Source organism: Lepisma saccharinum, chromosome 28 (genome assembly GCF_977018435.1).
Source record: "Lepisma saccharinum chromosome 28, izLepSacc3.1, whole genome shotgun sequence".
NCBI classification, from domain to species: domain Eukaryota; kingdom Metazoa; phylum Arthropoda; class Insecta; order Zygentoma; family Lepismatidae; genus Lepisma; species Lepisma saccharinum.
This window is the reverse complement of record NC_139256.1, coordinates 16,471,489-16,486,616: the sequence shown is the minus strand read 5'-3', so window position 1 is coordinate 16,486,616 and position 15,128 is coordinate 16,471,489. Positions and strand designations below refer to the sequence as shown.

Below are 15,128 nucleotides of genomic sequence, written 5' to 3'. Positions count from 1 at the left end.
ACGATTACGGCATGTGGACGTGGTTCTACAAGATCTTCATCTTGCTGTGGATCATGTTCGGCCTCGGCTACCTCGTCATGATCTTGAGCTTCATCACGAGCGCCATGCGGTCCAAACACATCCTCATGATCGAGAAAGTGATGGCGCGTCATCTGAAGGAGACCCAGACGAAGCTCCTGAGGAACTTCGCCAAAGAGGCCGGGTACATGCGGCGCCTCGTCAACGAGATGTATCTCAACAAGATCAAGGTGAGTCCCTTTCTGTGTGACGAACAGGGTCATTTGATTCAAGTGCAGCAGGTAAATCTTCAGCCATCCCCATTTCAATCTGTACCACATCGATCCACTGTGACACCGAGTAAAATCTCACACAGGAACGTCCTTAAAAGGCCATCCCAAACGTCCACATGGACCCGTTCAATTGTTCTGTATTTCACTGGAAATTTTACGTTGATGATACATATTGCATATCTTCAGTAAATTTAGCTTGCAGTTTGAAACACTGTTCTTGAATTTTCCGTGGCACGAATTCCAGGGAAGACATTTACTTGCACTCATTTTCCTTCTTGCTCGCCCAATATTCGTAAACAGATATAGTCGCAGGACCCGTTCAGAGAAGTCGAAGGCGTCCACATTTTATCTGGTGTTAAAGCGACATAATAGTTCCAGGAAGTCTACAGTGCACTTTGATCAACGTTTAATCTAAACCGCCCTAAAATAACCCAGATAAATGTCTCTAATGTTTTAACATTTGTAAATGAAATCTCCAAAGAAACTGAATTGACTCTGATTTACTCCACGTGGACTTGACATATATTGTCAGTTCCTAAAACCGACTCTATTGGTGCGAATGGTTTGAGGGGAGGATTTACTGGGGTCTACGTGGACACGCCACATGGTTGTCCAGTGTGCGAATTACCGGTGGATGGAAGATTTCCCTAGCACAAACATTTTTATCCCCGGCAAAAGAAAAATATTTTTTCCCCTCAAAGAAAATTGAATTGAAAGCATCTACTATGTGATTTCTTAACTATGGAAGAAACACATCTGAAAAATCATTTTGGAAACAGTTAACTTTTAAACCATTTGTTTCCTACTTCACGTCTGAAATTCTATTATAAGAGCCAATTCTTTACTTTTTTACATTGTCGTTGGTGCAGAGGTTTTACAAATTGAAATGTTTTCAGTATTATGGTTGATGTTAGCACTATTATTCATTGTGCCTTAAGATGTTCGGATTGAATTTAACTAGTTCGATAGCTCTTTTGTGTGTAAAGCCCGCATCACTGGAACTGGATTTCCAGTAGGTATGCCCTAGTTGGCGCTGGACTAGCTACCAATTTGCTAGTTTTCGCCTCACACGATACTTATCAGCGTACTTGTCGATAGACTTTTGTTCCCATACGAGGGACGTTGTAATGGCGGCCGCGTGAGAAGTAAACAATGTATCACTTCACATTTTTAAAAGCCGATAACTATTCAACCGAGAGGAATAACGTTTCGTATAAAACGTTATTAGGTACAAAACAATGGCGCTGCTTAAATACATACATTACAACGTTTACTGTACAGGTATGGAAGAATATTTTAGTTGTTTCAAATGTAAACACCGTGCACACGGTGTAACTCAACGCGCCTTTCATGCTGTATACGTTATACATTGCTGGAGTAACACTCGGAAACCACAGACAGAAGCGCTCCTTTGCACACTCACAGATTATCTTCACATGGCGAAACTTTGTTCTGATTGGCTGTTCCACAGAATCCAGTCGAGGAAAGCAAGTAGCAATTAGAACATGTCCTATTCGTCCAAACCAGTCAAGCAGTCAGCCAGGCGGCCATTATTGCTACCTAGAAGGCTAGTTCAGCGCCAACTTGGGCATGCCTACTAGAAATCCAGTTCCGTGTGATAGGGGCTTAAGGTGCAACATAGCGAGCCACGGAGCTCTGGATTATCCCTAGGAGGGTAGCTAGCCTCATAGCAAGTGCCTAAACGTCATACAAATGGAAGTGCGTGATTGGCTACTACTTTCGAGAAGGCGTGGTTGGCGGGATTCTACACGTGGTGTCGTAGGAAACAAGTAACGGTATCTGGACGTTGGTATCCTGAGCAGTGACAAACAACGGTCATGAGAAAATTTCAAGCACGGAACAAAGATGGAGAAAAACATATTTAAGTGTATAAATTTTGATATATTAGTGCAGCTTGCAATCGTAGTAAGTAGTGTTACAGTTATATTTGTAGTAGATTTTTATATATGTGCATCTATCTCAACGTAGCATTCACGATCGTTTTTTATTGCTAATGTTTGCATTCCTACGGGTTTCTGCGTGTATGTGTATGCTTGTATTGCACGTTCAATTTTGCAAACTATGTACTGCAGAATATGTACAGTAAACATCTCCCGAAGTATAAACATAGTAATATACTATATATTTCTCGCTTTTGGGATGCACAGTTTGAATCTATTACTTCCTATTTAACATTTATTTAGTTTTGAAATTCTGAAGTGATACATTGCCGGCTGCAGATGGCAGCCATTACTACACTGCGCGTGGGTTAACTTCGCTTTTACCCGCCGATCTCGAAGAGTAAAGTTAACCCTCCTTTTACGGTAAGAAAGGGAGGAGTAAGCCCTGCGCACTTTTTATGAAGGCGGGTCACGTGACAGAAGCGGAGAAGTCAGACCAAAACATTCGAAGACGCCGTAAGAAAGCTTGTAATTTTGTGTACTTTTGAATCAGATGGTGCCTGCTCAACAAACGGCTGTACTAACAGAAGTGGCAGGAAACCTGAAGGAATAATATTCCATAAGCAAATAACGCTAGTTATGGTTTGTTTTGTAGTATTTAAGTGTAAAGTAAACCTAGAGTTTGCGTTTGTAGTTGGAGCCTACTTCCATGCTCCTTCCAGCCGCGTGCGCTTGCAGTAGCCGATGCGATATTCTTCTGTCTGTTGAAGTGATTGGTTGAAGTAGATGCGGCCACCTTACGCAGACAAATTTAAATTCTGCCCACTGGCTTCAAAATTAAAGCAAGGTGTGGTACGAGACTGCAGGCACCTGTGTCCAACAGATAATTCAGCCGATTCGTGGGTTAACTCTGGGCTTACTCTTACTCGCGAATAAATCGACGTTGGTGCAAACGGGCATGAGTGAGTAGCCACCCCAAAGCAAAAAGCTTAATTCGCCAAATGTGGTTGTCAGAGGGATACTGATCTTTTGGAACTTCATTTTAAGTAAAGTGGCGTTCCAATGAGGACTGGGACTTTAGTCGAGTAGTTGAAGAGAACGGACGTGCTTTCGCGTAGCTCGTGGCCCGCGGGGTGCTAAGCCGAGTGTCGCCAGAATGGGAGTGTGCCTAGCCATCTACCGGGCGAGAATCGGGCTCTTTTGTCCGGGCTATTCCAAGAACTCCGGTGTAGCCTCAAGTGAAGGGCTGACAACCTCGAAAAGTGTCTACGCATATGGAGTAATAGTGTTTACGTTATTAACTTAGTTATCGGTGGTGTGGAAAAAAACTGGTCCCCCGGTGTTAGAACAAGTGGAAATGAGTGAAATTCGTGAACTGTTGAATCAATTGCAGTGCTCCAATGAATCGATCGTTAAGGAAGTGAAGCTACTGAACGACAGAGTTACGCATTTGTTGGATAGGGTTTCGGTCATGGAGAGTGATGTAAACAAACTCGTGCACGAAGTCGGTAAGTTACAAGGTTACTGCAACTGGCTAGAGAATCGTCTGGATGACCAAGAGAACAGGAGTAGGAGCGAGAACCTGGTGTTTTTTGGCATCACCCAGGAGGATGACAAGGAAGATTGGGAGACGACGGAGGGGAAAGTGAAGGGCCTCATCGAAACGAAATTGCAAGTGCGTTTAGCTGAGGATGACATTCAACGTTGTCATAAAATAAAAACACGTTCAGAGCAGGGACCCTCCCCGATTGTCTGCAGATTTCTTCGCTACAAGAAGAAGGATGAAGTTCTAAGAAATAGACACAGATTGAAAGGTTCTAGAGTGTTCGTGGATGAAGGTTTCTCGCTCAGTGTGAGCAAGGATCGCCAACTGCTGCTCCCGTTCATGAACGACGCCCGAAGGAAAGGTCATCGATCCCACCTGAGTTTCCGACATCTCCTTATTGACGGTCACAAATATACGCTACGAGACCTGCAGGATTTTCCGGGCGCCCAGAATGCTGATGACAACACCCAAGGTCATCCTGCGGCTGGTCAACGTCAGAACCCCCTCCCTCACCCCAGGGATCCCAGAGGACAAGAAAGAGTAGGACCGAGGGACCGCAAACTTCCTTGAGGACCCTCACGTAGCCACGGCCATCGTCTGGAACATCAGGTAAGCTGACGCCGAGTGTGTCTGTCTCGGAAAGCAATGAGGCCGCGAGATCCCCCTTGATTCAGGAATGCAAGAAAAGCGACCCTCTTGCCTGTGACTCAGTAAATTGCAATCCAAAACGAAACACCTTTGCAAAGTTAAACTTTCACAATAACAATTACAATAGCAAACACTTTAATATTGCATATCAGAACGTACGAGGGCAAAGAACGAAAACAAAACAGTTTTACCTAAGTGTATTATCCAATGATTACGATGCGGTGGCATGTTCCGAGACTTGGTTAATGTCTGCGCATGCTAACGAGGAACTGTTTGACGACAGATACGTCGTATTCAGGACAGACCGTGACCCGATCGTCTCGGGGAAAACCAAAGGCGGAGGTGTCCTACTGGGTGTTCGACGGAAATTCCAAGCCTGCAAAATAGACTGCAATCTTGAGGATCCTACCGTTGAATGTTTAATTGTTAAAGTTAAAATGGATGACGAAACTAACTTGAATATGTGTGTAGTGTATGTCCCGCCTGATTCCCCATCTAAAACATACGATACACTGTTTGATCACATAACCTCGCAATGGCCGACTGGCTGTCGATTACTTCTGACAGGCGACTTTAATATTCCAGAAATCGTCGGCTCACATTCAGATTTACTAAATTCAGGAAACACGTGTCTACAGTTGCAAAATTTCCTCGAATTCCATTCATTAAAAAACTGTAACGATGCGTTAAACACTTATGGCGAAACGTTAGACTTAATCATAACCAATTTGAACTACGTATCTGTTGAAATGAATGAGCTTCCGATAGCACCATCCTGCACTAATGCTGTGTGCTTCTCACCCACAACCACGCAAAATCAAACCCGAGGCAAGACAAAAACGATATAATTTTCAAAAGGCTGATTTATTAAAACTATTAAAAGAATTTCAAGTTGTAAACTGGGATGTATTAAGAAATTATGAAGATATAAATGACGCGGTCCGTACATGCTATGGCATTTTAAACTCGGTATTTGATAAATGCGTCCCCTATACCAACCTCAAGTCGCAACTATATCCATGATGGTTCACCTGGGAAATAAAAAAAAGGATATAGCTCTTAAAGCTATGCATCATCGGAAATGGAAAAGACAGTTCGGGGATGCTGCCTTTCATGAAGCTAAATTTAAAGAATTGCGGAAGAACGTTAAAAAACGCATCTCCAAGGCGTACGATGAATATCTGCTAAACTGTGAATTAGGTATACAATACGATCCCAAAAGATTTTGGTCCTTTGTAAAAAACAAAAGAAAGAAAACACCTACCCACCCCACCACCTACCAAAATAAATCTCTACGAAGCGGAAAAGAGATTGCAGATGCATTTGCTCGTCATTTCAAGTCAGTCTATAGCGATGACAAATCAAGCTACAAAACAACATTCCCCCTGGATAACACTAACGAGCTATTGGACATGCTCCATATTGGTGAAATTTCCCTAAATGACGTGGAAGATGCAATAAAATCACTAAAACCGAAAAGATCTGTTGGTCCCGATATGATCCCCCCGTACGTGATAAAGGGATGCTCGGAAAGCCTTAAGTACCCGCTACACATCTTATTCAACCTTTCACTCTCCACCTGCGTTTTCCCGGAAATATGGAAGCTTTCTGAGGTGTGTCCCGTGCCAAAGACCTCCGACAAAGCTGATATGAACAACTATAGGCCAGTCGCTCTTATTAAAACTTCTGCAAAACACTTCGAACAAACTTATGCAAATACATTTCCAGACTCCTTCATCCGATACTGTCCCCTCACCAGCATGGATTCATACCTAAACGGTCCATTGTAACAAATTTATTGGAAATCTCCGACTCTATAACCTTGATGCTGGACGGGAAAGGGCAAGTTGATGTAATTTATACTGATTTTTCAAAGGCGTTCGATCTTGTTGACCAAGATACACTTCTCCAAAAGCTTCACCATCTTAACCTCTCAGCCCGTGTTTTAAAACTTATCTCCTCCTACCTGAAACACCGAAACCAGTATGTTAGATATGATAATAGCATGTCTACTGTACTTCAGACCTCCTCGGGTGTCTCGCAAGGATCGAACCTTGGATCACTGCTATTTCTTGTGATTTTTAACGATCTCCCAGAATGCCTGCTACATTCCAAGAAACTGTACCCGTATTTCCATACGTGCACACTATTATCAATATTTACATATATCATTTTTCTTCTACATTAATTATTATTATCGAACATTCAGCACGTCTCCAAATCCTCGTCAGTTTCAAAGAAGCCAAGCAAAGGTCATTTGCCTTGCCCACAAATGGCGACGGCTATATTTACGCTTTCTCTTCCAGAAGCTCCTTTGTCTCCCTAACGTGAAATATTTCCATTCTTCCCTGCAACCAACCCCCTCCTCCACGTCAGCCAATAGAAAGTGGGCATGGACAAAAAACCCTAACCTAACGGTGAAGTTTGGCGGTGCAGTGTGCGTCAATAAGCTAGACAGAAGAGCAGTGATGCCAAAAGAAGGGAAATTTCCCTCGGCACAGGGAAATTTGAGGGTGAAAAGGGAAATTTAATGAAAAATAGCTAAAAAACAGGGAAATTTAAGCTCACATTTTCGTTTCATTCTTTTAAAAAGTTCATCATTTTTTTCAGCGTGTACTTTTTCCAAATAAATAGTTAGCAACAGTGACACTTTTCAGTAAGCTTTCTTTCTCCCTGTTATAGATGACCTTGACCGGTCAGTCTTATATTTGTCACGTTTCCTAGAAAGGCCTCAAGGCACGAGCTGCGCTGCACCTGGAAAGAATTTGGGACGCGATTTTCAACTTCAATCTTTGTTCCATCCATCGTTTCAGAACGTGTCTTAGTGGCTGTGTGTGTGACCAAAAAGTATACACTTGTAATCCTATTCTCTTCGTGTATGACTTTGCGTGTCCTGTGTCGATGCAAGGGGAATGGAAGAGGTGACTGATAGGAAGCTATCTGCAACTCCCAAAAAGGTTAGAAAACGTCGTGGGGATTTATCTGAAGATAAAAAGATATCTGGGAAACATGTGAAAAAATTTCGTATTGAGTGGCTTCCCATTACTTCACACTTTTATGATTTTCATATATATTTAATAATACTACTACTACTACTACTAATAATAATAATAATAAAGTTTTTTCCTCAGGCAAAAGAGGCGTCAAAAGAAAAAAATTAACAGCAGGCCCCTAGCTAAGCTTTGACAATGGGTGGGTTTCAAAGTCCGACAATCATTGCGCGGCAGACGAAAAATTTTTTGGTTTGGGAATTTTTTCAATACATTAGTATTTTATTTAAAAATTCAAATGTTCATTTTAGGATAATTATATTATGAAACTATGATCAGTTTCTAGGGGGGTTTGAACCCACTAAACCCCCTTATATACGGTCCTGATTAACACTTATAGTAATACAAAGATACAGCTTCGGATGTGTTTTGAAAATCGAGGGAAATTTAGGTCGAAAAAGGGAAATTTTACACTGGTAAAAGGGAAATCCTGCATTCGGAGATTGGCAACACTGCAGAAGAGTCGATGTTGAGAATTCAAGCGACGAGTCGGTGTCGAGAATTCAAGTGACAAGTGTGTGTCTAGAACTTGTGCCGGAGAGTCTGTTGTCGAGAAGCTGCGATAGAAGTGTTGAGGATTTGCTTTGACAAGTATTTGTCGAGAGGTTGCGCTGAGAGTCCGTGTAAAAATGGTTATACTGAACATCCTGTGTCTAAAAGTCAGTGTCCGTCAATGCTGAGAGCATAGCATTTAACCCTTGATTTACGATGAACGGGATAGTTTTCGTCACAAGATAAACTATATATTTTTTTACATATAATGTATGTAACTGGTCAGTGTACAGAAGATAGATGTGAACTGTGACGTGTGCATCCGCGGCCTGATATATATGTAGGAATCGTCACCGGAGGGCAGTGTGATTGACACCACGGACAGTTGGGACAACCAGGTTCCCTAACGGCAGACAATGGAGACATCAATACACAGCGCCAGGACATCGGTGTAAGTGTGACCGGAATTGAAATTAAGGTGTGGACTTGTAATTCTCATATCATGTAGAGCTTCTTAACATAATACATATTCACATATCACAGTCCATCATTCAAATCGCTATACTTTCATATGCAACCCCATCCTTTTCCCCCATCTCAATAATATTTTCTATTTGTTTATGTGCACCGTGCAGGTACAGTCGGTCATCGAACCCTGGACGGCTTGGTCCCCAACCGCCTATTGTTCGACTTCAACCAAGCAGCCCAGGGGGGAAAGAGCTAGCCTGTACGGCACAAAACTCTTGTACGCAGATGACCTGAAAATATTTAAGTCTATAACGAACGATAATGATACCTTGGAACTGCAAAAAGACATTGAAAATCTTGTAGAATGGTGCGCTAAAATCAAACTAAAACTCAATTTTAACAAATGCAAAATTATGACTTTCACTCGAAAGAAACAACCCTACACGCACACTTACACAATCAGTGGCCACACGTTAGACAGAGTGTTCAGTTTGAACAAAATAACAGTTTCCGAAAACACATCGACCGCATTGTAGCAGAAGGGTACCGAAACCTAGGGTTTATAATGAGAATGGGAAACGACTTTAAGAAGTTAGAAACATTCCAAATGCTATACAATACCTACGTAAGGTCGAAATTGGAATACGCGTCTATCGTCTGGTCCCCACAAAACCTAAATGAAACCAGCAGAATAGAGAATGTACAAAGCAAGTTCCTTCGATTCCTAGGACTGAAAAGAGACGGCGTTTACCCCAAAAATTCTCCTTATCATACCCTAAAAAATACTTCAATGTACAATCCCTAGGCGATAGAAGAAACATACATCAGTTACTATTCTTCCATAAACTTTTAAACAACTCATTAGGCTCCTCTCAGAGCTCTCAGAAATCCCTTTTTATGTACCATATAATAAGGTAAGACCACGGAAAGAGCCGTTTCAAGTACCGAGAGCTCAAACAAAGTCAGCCAATGCGGCACCCACTCGGAGAATGTATAGGTTATATAACGAAATTGCAAAGACATATGATAAGATAGACAACTTCCAAAGTTTTCGAAGGTTCAAAAGGGAAACTGAAACTTCCTTCCAACACCAGACTTAACTTTGTTTAGTAGTTCAGTCTCTTTATGTACAGGCGAAAGAGTCCATCCTATTTTTTTCTTTTTGGGTTATTTACTACTAACTAATTAGTATCATTACATCTATATATCATCGTTTATATGTAAGGTGAAGCTCATATGTTTTTCCTTGGTTATAATGCGTAAGTTCTAACCCCAATTGTCAGGTTACTACTTTATAATTCTTTTTCATATCTAATCTTATATCAATTTTTATATTACTGTAACACATATTATCATAGTATTGTACCTTATGAATTCTTCTGATTGCATATTTTGTGTACCAAACAGAGTTATAATACAAAACACTGTAAGTGGGCATTTGCTTGTAGTGTCATGTCTTTAAATAAATAAATAAACAAGGTTTCTTACCTTTCCTTCCAGCCTGTCTACGGTACCAAGTTGCCGCTCGCGCGGACGGGAAGCCTGCCTTGTCTGTCTTCGGAAGACGAGGACGAGCTGGAGTCCGCCGATCCCATGGAAGCGGTGCAAAGGCCGAGGTCGCACTCCGCCAAGTTCCTCGAGAGACCGCTGGCGAGGGTGAAGTCGGATTCGGACCTTCGCCGCATCGACCGTCGCGCCACCTTCGCCGCCGTGGCCGTCGACCCGACCGAGCTGCTGGCGCACTTCGTCGGCGTGCTGAGCGGCGCCTCAACCAAGAACCTGTTCGACGAGGTCGCCGCCTCGTTCCTCACGGAAGACGAAGAGGACGAGGAGGTGTTCAGGGACGTCGCGAAGCTCTTCAGCAGCGACGTCGAGGAAGACGACGAGGACCACGATCGTCGACGGCGAAGAAAGCGCAAGAGGTCGAAGGTTAGAAGAGACAAAGCGTCGACGGAGTCGGACAAATTTCAGAGCACCGAAGAACTTCTAAATAGGTAAGCCTTTTAGTTATTAGCGTGTCTTGCAAGACGCCGAGGACTGATCTGGGGAAATCGGGCAGCGCATTTTCTTTTTCCAGTCAACTTGTGAATGCGGTTTCATTTCTTGCTCTCTGATTGGCTGTTGGAAAGTTACGGTGCTGTGATTGTGAGAATATCTAGTTTGCGCTGTACGTTAGGTTAGGTTAGGTAAGGTTATATTAAATTAGAAAGCAGCAAATTTGCGCTAAAAATAGGAAATAAGACATTCTCACAATCACAGCAGCGTAACTTTCCAACAGCCAATCAGAGAGCAAGAAATGAAACCGCATTCACAAGTTGACTGGAAAAAGAAAATTCGCAATCGGGCACCGCATTTCAAGATGGCGGACTAAAAACTGAGACTCTTCACGTAGCAATCTGTACTTGAATATTTGATACCTTTAAAGCCCTGACTACATTCTTTATTTGGAGTTTGCTGCAGCAACGGCTGGTGGTTCTGAATTAGGTGAAGGACTAGTAGAAAATATGGGGAAATGGAAAAAATAGATCAATAATTGCACATACTTATTAGAAAATGGAGGCACAAGTGGTTCGGATCCCACTTTAAACTTTAGGTCCACTCCAGATTAGCCTTCCTGTGCATAAAGTGGACTCAAAAACCAAAACTCAAACTTCTTTATTAGAAAATGGGGTTTTTAATAAGTAAGCGTAAGTATTGATTGAATTTTCTCTATTACCACATTTTTTCTACTACGCCTTCATCTAATTCAGAGCCACCAGCCGCCGTTGATTTGATGAACTAAACTGAAATGTATTTTAGACAGGGGGTGCCAAGAAAAGTTTGTGAGGGATTTTTGCGGTTATAATTTTGATCAAATGCATGTACAGTGGGATGCACAAGTATTGCTCGGCAAATTTTCCATGACTATTTTCATTAATTTTTCTCTTGCATCCTATGTGTTTGAAGTACGAGATTCTTACGTATGCTGGTGCAGAGGTTGTCAGCATCTTGTTTGGTGTTTTGTTTCAATCCTTGAAGCTCTTATTGGGTAAAATAAAGTGCATGAACATGGCGATGCACAGTTTGCTTGGTAAATCAAGTTTATGACTCCATAGACAGTGATATGATAGGCCATATCATGAGAGAATTCTGAATACCAGAGAAGTTAGTCAGATTGGTAGAACTGACAATGAAGAGTACCTTTGCTTATGTACTTCTTTGAAGTAAAGCAAGGGCTGAAGCAAGGAGATGGATTGGCCCCGCTCATCTTCAACTTGGTCTTGGAATACGCAGCTTCGAATTGATACCAGAGGCACTCTACAGTACAAAGCTACACAAATAGTTGGATATGCGGACAGGCACATATCTAGAAATATGTTTCGAAATGGGGAGTCCGAACCAAGTGTCTCAAAATAATAATAATGTTTAAATTAAAATAATTATATTAAATTAATTAAATTGTAAATATTCAAATTAATTAATATTGTATTTTTATTACATGAATAGTTGAAATGCCGGTATCAGAACAGTGATATAACAGCGCATATTCATTATGTAGCTTACTTATAGTTAAAGTCGACAAAAAAAAGACTCTGGCAAGGAAATTAATGTCAAAGAATTGAATATTTGTCGACTATAAAAAAGAATGTTACATCCAGTTGAAAAAAAAGTAAAGTTCTTGGTGATTTTTCATGAATGCTACGTTGTAAGTAGTAATAAATATTGCGTAAATCTTCTGTGGTACTGTCGTTCAAAGTCGTATGATCACAATATATATATAGTCCTTGCCTTCCGATAAGTTTTCCGGAAATAACAACAAGTATATTTTCATTATTTCATTTTAGTTATTTTATTATTTCATTATTTTCATTATTTACTTTTTGTACTTAGTAAGTCGTTCAGGGGTGAGGGTCCGGACCCCCTGGACTCCCCGGACACCCCAAATACGTCCTTGTATGCAGACGACATTAACATTATGGGTAGATTACTAAGAAGAGTAAAGGAAGTGTTTAAGGACCTGAATGAGGAAAGCAAAAAAGTTGAACTAATAATAAACGAGAATAAGACAAAGATACTAATCCAGTCAAGGAAAAGAATAAACTGTGAACAGAACATGGTTATAGAAAACCTTGACATAGAAATGACCAACAACTTCTCATACCTAGGTACAAACCTGGATGATAAAAATGAAGAAATAGCAGACATACAAGCACGTATTCAAACAACAAAGAAGACCTACTTCTCGATATTACCTTTAATCAGATGTAGAGATGCCAATTGGAGAGCTCGAGTGATGCTATACAAAACACTCATTCGTAGTATTGTAGTTTATGGATGTGAGGCATGGACTCTTATGGCACAAGCTGCTAACATCGAGCGTAAAATACTCCAAAGGATCTTTGGCCCTAATCAGTCACAAGAAGTGTGGAGAATTAGGTATAATGACGACATTTACAAACTTTATAACGAAGTGCCTCTCTCCATATACATAAGAATAAAAAGACTAGACTGGATTAGCCATGTAGCTAGAATGGATGAGCACTGGATCCCAAAGAAAATGCTAGGAGGGAATATGGGAGGAAGAAGATCTGCAGAAAGAACAAGGATTAGATGGGATGACAGTATCCAGAAGGACGCAGACTCCATCCATCATATGAGAAACTGAAGAAGAGCAGCCCAAGAGAGGACGTTCTGGAGGATGAAAGTTGGGAAGGCCATGGACCGAAAACGAGGCGAAGCGCCATAGGTAACCGGTATCTCACGCATCCCACTGTACAATTTGCCATGAACTATATTCGCCATAGCAGACCAATTGGAACATGGTGATTTATTTTTTGGAACTGTGTTCAATGTGATTGCAGGCACGTAACCAGGGGAGGGCTCGGGGTTTAAAACCCCACCCGAAATCCTGCAAATATATAATTTAAATAGAGAATAGTGGTAACTAATTTTACTTCCATTGAACATCTAGAATAATAACTTGTAATGTACTGATAAATTCATGTTGTCAGATGCTACCCCCCTTTTCGCCATTAGATGGCGGCTGCTGATAAGGGATGAGCCCCCTCCACCGAAATTAAATTCTGGCTCCAGGCCTGTTTGGTTGGGTTCTTATTTGCCTAATTTTACTTTTATGTACGTTCCAGGAGAAAATCGTCCCCAGCGTTGACACGACTTGGTCAAGAGGCTGGGAACCTGTACCGGCAGCTGAGACGCGCAAGTGGCAATCTATTTCGTCGCCAGGAGAGCTCCAGAAGCACGCCCCTGCATTCCCCCAAAGGACCAGCTAGCGTTGCGAGCTCCAGGAAAGGAAGTCCCAAGTTCATTGCGCGGAAAATGAGGAGCAAGTCTGTTTGTGCATCACGGAAGCATTCCGGAGTGTCTTTCAAGGATGACCAGACGTTGCCGGAAATCAAGAGCAAGCATTGGATGTTCCCGAAGGAACTCCGGAAGCGGTTGTCTTTGGAGAGTTCCACGTATGCGGGAGCGACGCGTTGCAGAAAACGGTCAGCGGTCGACGTGCAACATGCGCTGGAGGACACCAGCCTGGCCGATTTCTTGAAGGCACTCGGTGCGCTGCATTACAAAGTCAGCAACGAGAGCTTGGCTACTTCCGACGACTCCTCCTCGATGAGCAACACCGAGGTTCAGACTTCGCCGGAAGGGTCCGTCGTGCTGCGTCGGCGAGCAAGAGTCGCCGATAGTCCGCAAGGTGGTCTGAGACGCCGAAGGACTCTGTTCGCCCAAAGGCGGCCGTCCAGCATGTCGCCTCATGTCAGGCAACGTCTTTGGCCGAGATCTCCGAGTCACTCGAGGCACGACAGCGGGAGTTACAGGAGTGGCGACGAGTCTGATAACTTGAGTGATGTGGTTGTGGTGAAACTGTGAAACTTTACGGCATGCTGCTACCAGATTACAGGAAATCCTCACCTACCTTCTGCCACAACATGACTTCAAAATAATACGCGCAGAGTGATTTCAGTGAGATGCATAACTATTAGCACGCAAATTGCCCATTGGGAGGCTTGAGAATTTAATCAAAACTCGATCAAATCAGTAGACATCAGCGCCAAAGATCACGTGAAACTCAAACAAGTTTTTGGTCAAACTCCGTCCTTCGTCTGACGTAAGTACGGAATGACTTCGTTGGTAGGTTTGCTCTCCGCAATTTTAAGGCTTGACCAAAAAGGTTGATGTAATTCCAGAAAGTGTGTATCTATATTGGTCCTGTAACACGGTCAGAATCTATAGTTTGATGATGAACAGTTCTCTTCCCGTGTTCATCCATTTATTGCTGCCAATGTTCTTTGTCGGTGTAGTGGAAAACCCTTTGCCGAGTGGCTGAATTACAGTAGGCCTACATGCTGAGTCTGCCATTAACGGAATGCATCTACAAGAAATAGATTGCAAGTTATAAGATAATCTTGTCTTCCACAATAATTAATTACCCATTTAGTTGTCGCTTTCACGGCCCATGCTAAGTTGACGGGGTAAGCAGAAAGTAGTTCTGTGACGTCACACCAGAGGATGCTTCACTTCTGCAGCATATTGTAAAATGAATGTATTTTAAACCTTATTTCATGCCATAGCGGAAATGTCCATTAGCCTTGTTCCTCCACCGGTTTAGCATGAAAGTAGTGCCAAAAGTTTTGCCAAGTTAGGTTTAAGTTTATTTTACATGCTAATCTGAAAAGTGGGTCTCGAATCACCATGTGTACCACTAGAAATCGAACCCAGTACCCCTTGTTTACAT

At 42.2% G+C, this 15,128-nt stretch overlaps 1 protein-coding gene across 1 annotated transcript; it reads left to right on the top strand.

The window, feature by feature from the left end:
• Positions 1-14,544, top strand: LOC145980777 (uncharacterized). The gene is made up of 3 exons (XM_083113851.1): positions 1-248; positions 9,896-10,389; positions 13,522-14,544. The coding sequence occupies exons 1-3, from the start codon at positions 12-14 to the stop codon at positions 14,261-14,263; spliced, it is 1,473 nt and encodes a 490-aa protein (XP_082969977.1). The 5' UTR covers positions 1-11; the 3' UTR covers positions 14,264-14,544.
• Positions 14,545-15,128: the final 584 nt, after the last annotated feature.

Excerpts from the sequence above, each read along its gene's own strand:
- LOC145980777 (XM_083113851.1), top strand. The coding sequence starts at position 12 with ATGTGGACGTGGTTCTACAAGATCTTCATCTTGCTGTGGATCATGTTC. Across the intron at positions 249-9,895 it reads TGTATCTCAACAAGATCAAG|CCTGTCTACGGTACCAAGTT; the intron begins GTGAGTCCCTTT and ends CTTTCCTTCCAG. Across the intron at positions 10,390-13,521 it reads ACCGAAGAACTTCTAAATAG|GAGAAAATCGTCCCCAGCGT; the intron begins GTAAGCCTTTTA and ends TGTACGTTCCAG.